Source organism: Sphaeroforma arctica, assembly GCF_001186125.1.
Source record: "Sphaeroforma arctica JP610 unplaced genomic scaffold supercont1.613, whole genome shotgun sequence".
NCBI lineage: Eukaryota > Ichthyosporea > Ichthyophonida > Sphaeroforma > Sphaeroforma arctica.
In genome coordinates, this window is record NW_014039945.1 from 12,875 (window position 1) to 17,877 (window position 5,003).

Consider the following 5,003-nt stretch of genomic DNA (forward strand, 5'->3'; position numbering starts at 1 on the left):
CACACACACACACACACACACACACACACATATATATATATATATCATATATTATTTATTATATATATACACATACTATATATATATATATATATATGCTTATATTCCAAACCACACACCAACAACTAATCCCGAGTTCGAGATCAGGATCTAAAACATGAAATATACACCCCACTGCCTCCTAGACATACATGTGCTGGTTTACAGAACTGTTGTCCTGGGCCGATAGATCCGCCCCACAAATCGGACACGGCACGGTCTCCCGTTCTACTGATGCTGGCCTGTGCTTGGGCATCCCCAGTCCATCGGGTGTACTTGCTTGTGCATGTTTCCAAGAACTCGAAGACCTCTGCCTCGCCAACGTACCTGCACCATCATGCACAGCCCTCAGCTTACCTGTGTTCTTGTATTTCTTAGATTTACTGGTCGCCTCAAATAAACTCGTCGGTTTTCTTTTCTTCGCACCCACAGATACTGTGTGTCTACCCGCACCCACACCTCTAAGCACACTCCCAGGCAACTTTGTACTCGCAACCAAAGGCGTGCCTTTGAGGGACGTGCGTGTACATGCATCTCGTGCCGTAGACGCTAGCCACCGCTCCAGCTGTGTTCCCTTGCGCTTCTTAGCAGACACAGACAACCCTTTCCCGTCTAGAGTAGGACTATCATCCCTACTATTCGTCCTCATCTCCTTATTACTTACATCACTATCTAGACATACACTTTCACATACACTTTCACCTAAACTTGAATCTGCTATTGTACCTTTGACGATGGTATTAGTAGCTTCAGCAGTTGCACTAGTCATGTTGCCAGCACTGATTGTGTGGGTGGGGTCGCACAGCTCTCCCTGCCCCTGCTGAGTATGGTCTTCACCATAGCTCGCTATAGCGGTTGCACTGTCGTCTTTGGTTCCGATACGCACCCCCTCACTATCATGACAGCTTCCTCCGATTTCAGTACACTTCCCAAGATGTTCGCGAATATCCTCCATGTCTCTCGGGCGATGATCTATAGGTGTTGAGTTGACTGCTATTCTCTGGACGTCTGTCTCAAAACTGGATTCGTCTCTAATCGCGTGCCTCTCTGTAGTCGTACCTGTATTCTTATTTTTATCATTTGAAGAACCCGAAGGAGCTATCACAGGCACAGCCTTCACAGTTCTACTAGGTCCACTTGTCCTCTCAATATTAACCCGAGTGCTGTCACACATATATTCCTCAATACCATAACGATGGCGTAATTTCTCGAATGTCTTCTTATTGTCAGCACTGTTGCTTACTTCTTCCTTCAACCGCTCTACTCCATCCCCAAACAACCCTCCCCTCTCATCCAGAGCCCAGCTGTCGCATGGTTTGGAGATGTTAGCGGGTGCACGAGCACGAGCCAGCTTATTGGTACCTACAAGTTCATTATCTGTTCCGCCACGAGTTTCACAGTCTTGCATTCGCTCTGTCGTATCACGACTATTTATTACATCACCCACCCTCCCTTCAGAATATCCCACGCCTGGTTCATTTGTTAGTTTATCCTGTATTAAAACTTCCACTCCTGATGATGTATGTGAATTCTTCGCATCAACCACTCTACTATCACCGCAGCCAACTTCCACCCCACTCTCACGTACCAAACCATTCCCACACGGACCCCCCTCGCTATAGTTCATCCAGACAATATCGGGACGCTCACAGCATTTCATATCGGCACTGTTCAGAGGGTTAACACCGATCTCCTGGCCGATACTGGTGATACCGGTATTACCACTGACAATACCGGGACTAGCAGTACGGTTCCTGTCTGCATTTTCGCGTGTCCCAACTGCATGACCAGAGCTTGCATTATCATAAGTCGTACCGCTATCCTCGCTCACCATACCGTTATTCCGAACACCGTCCATACCCACATCAGCCAAGGTATTCTTCAGAGTATTTCCCCCTGATACCTGCTGCCTGCGTAAGCTTTGTCGGTTCCCAAAGTACGATGTGATGTTCTTCTGCACCGGAATGTTCTCGGATGTGTGGCTCTCTGAATCGTTCACTTCCGCCAGATGGGTGATGCGCACTCCCAACAGTCGCAGCTTCAGCATGCCACCTGATATAGACAATACATATATATTTAGAATTCGGTTTGATATGCACGGAGTCGAGCTAGTAGGATGCAGCTGATTTATGATGTGTACACCCAGCTGTCGTAGCTACGGACTGCCACAAGAAAAAAACATGTTCCAAAGTAGTGGTGGATTAATAATTCGTATTCAAGAAGATTAGTAAGTTAGTTTATCCGGTAGTGGATTGCGGGTCCTGGACCGCTCGTTTCCATGAGTATGTGATATCCCACACACATCGCGTCTATATTAAAATTAACAGTTATTTCACAGGTAGGAACCATGACTATATCAAGGAAGCGTCTGGCTTCGGAGATTATCGCAGTGGGCGATTGGTAAGCTACACATGTTCATAAAAAAAACTTCTTCTATCTACTATAAACCAAGTTCAAAATAGACCAGATAAACTCACCAAGGCTTTGCCCCGTACTGACAACATCATAAATAGACCTACCACGAGTTTGCTCCTTGGTAAGCAAGCGAATGGTCTCAGCCGATATCACAGTCAGCGATTGTGTGGGATCGGTCAAACTGGACGCACGCGTAATCACTTTGAAGTCCGTGAATTTGAGCTTCAAGGTAACTGTTCGCCCCTATTTCCAAAAAACGGGAATGAATAGACTAAAACTGGGCAACCCCTTCGACGTGAATATTCGAATTTGATTTTAAAAACCGAGATTGGGTGGGTCAATCGTGTATATACACCTAGATTTTAGCACCATTTATCGGGCATACACGGTCTTCGTCTACCTATCTTTCAACGCAACTAGAAAAAACACGCGAATACAGTAAACATACCTTCAGTCCGAGCTTCTTCATATCCGAATAAACCAACCGACACAGGTTGTGGCATGTGGCCATTTGTTCGTGGGCACTGGTCTGTTCACCGAACGTTCTGTTGTGGGCAAGGTTGCTTGCAGCTGAGTGTGTGATAGAAACATTTCCATCTGGTGTTCTTGCGTATCGGATGTTTTGTTTTACGTGCGCTCGTTGTTGAGTGTGTATATGTCACTATATATGCGTTGTTGAGTGTGTATATGTCACTATATATGCGTTGTTGAGTGTGTGGTATGATCTGTTCGCCTATATGGCACTATATATGAGCCGGTCTATTTTATCGTGTGCTGTGTTGCTCGCAGTCGAAGGTGAAAATAGAAACTCGCTCGTATGTGATTGTGTATAAGACTCTCCATTTCCGTGTATTTACGCGTAGACATACCTAGCTGCTGGAGTGTCTGTTACAGTTTGAGTAGGTGTTCCAGGGGGTTGTTTCAACGCATGTGATAGACCGTGTTAGCCACATTAAGTGCGTGCTAGATCAAAAAAGAACAAGATGACACCGAAATTTAAAAATACCACTGACCGATCCCAACTGTTGTCAGCTTTCATACAGCTCATAAGCAACGGCAAAATATGAACTATACTACACATCACATCAATGCATGTGTTCGGATTATTGTACTATCGCCCAGATACATGCATTCAATGAATATGGAAATAAGCTTCGCTGTGCAAGAGACTTCTTCGTGTACACCGGTAGGTGTATCTCATTATTGACCGGCAGAGTGTTCCAGCTAACACACGTACATGTGGTGGAAGCGGCGTGAGCTCAGAAACAAATTACCCAATCATTACACAAAAAGTAGGCTGTACCAATGATTCAATACAGTAAAAACATTCGGATAGGATAGATACGGGCCAAGACAACCTATCGACATTCGTACCCTTGCATCGTATTTCTTTATGATAAGCAGCCAGAGAAGGTGATGATATGGGACTGGTGTACGCGAACTTGGGCCAAGAATATAAAGCAGCAATGTAAAGTGTTCTCACAGATACAATGCAATACTCGAAAAATACCAAAACTGATAGCAAACGCTCGACAGTTGTCAATAGCTAGAGTAAAATAAACAGTATAGTCGCCTGTATTCAATCCACACACATAGTTGGTAGGATCCATAAGAAACAACTCTTTGAACGTACAATTTCCAAGCACTTCCGTGCCTTGATATCTCCGGTCGTATGGTCGCACAAGCGGATCACGAAGACAGCCCGAATTCACAAAATATGCTTGAACGAGGTACAAGACTCTTAGTATACAAATGCAAAGTAGGGAGTGTATGCGTGTAGACACATATATAAGAATCCACATACGTGTACAAAGAACAACCCACAAGGACTTCGGATAGGGATATTCTATCAATAGAGTATGATAAGGGTACCTTTCATGACCGATGCTCTTCCTTTCACGCGCTTCGGGTCTGGTTCTGCCAATTCCCAGAGACACTCGTGAGAAAAAGCCAAAACTTGACGGCTGAAACATCAGTGAAAGCGCCCCCAGCATGTTGTACTGGTGCCAAAAACAATAAATTGACAACAAGATTAGGAAAAGATTAGCTAAAAAAAAATGTAGCTAAATGTTCTGCGTGAGCCAAAACTCTACGACAGAACTATGAGCGAACGCACACTCAGCAGTTTCAAAGAACATCGGGCACTCGCCATAATATGCAAAGGCAATTTTGAGAAAGAATATTAGAATCAAAACAACCCAATCAACAATGTTGCGTAGGTGCGACTGTGGGCATGTAAACGTTTGTTTATATATCTGAATGAATGCGGATGATCTGGTTTGTACAGTATTATGACTGTGATATCAGTTGTGCTTCACATCGTTAGCGCATGTTCAAAAGCATGCAAGTTTACGCAGTTCACACGCTATTGTCCGCCTAAGAATTGCACTACACACACAGCAAACTACGTAGATCTGATCTGAACCGTGAGCACATACCACAGTGCATATTAAAAATCAACCTCGACCCGGTATGTAGTATCTGCAAGCATAGAAAAACCACTGATATGCATATTGTACGTACAAATACTATATATGTATATATATATA

The 5,003-nt window shown here is 44.2% G+C and overlaps 1 protein-coding gene across 2 annotated transcripts in view; it reads right to left on the bottom strand.

Moving 5' to 3' along the window:
* Nucleotides 1-4,354, bottom strand: part of SARC_07608 — a gene marked incomplete at its 3' end in the record, with an annotated part of 5,414 nt that extends 1,060 nt beyond the window's left edge. The window contains exons 1-4 of one of the 2 annotated variants that reach the window (XM_014298440.1): nt 4,327-4,354; nt 2,903-2,999; nt 2,559-2,697; nt 192-2,091 (exon numbers count right to left, since the gene is read on the bottom strand). In XM_014298440.1, the coding sequence (XP_014153915.1) occupies nt 192-2,091; nt 2,559-2,697; nt 2,903-2,965 (2,102 nt within the window). In that variant the 5' untranslated portion in view covers nt 2,966-2,999; nt 4,327-4,354. Of the gene's footprint in view, nt 1-191; nt 2,092-2,558; nt 2,698-2,902; nt 3,000-3,323; nt 3,369-4,326 lie in introns of those variants that run through there. The other variant, XM_014298441.1, reaches the window with a different exon arrangement.
* Nucleotides 4,355-5,003: the final 649 nt, after the last annotated feature.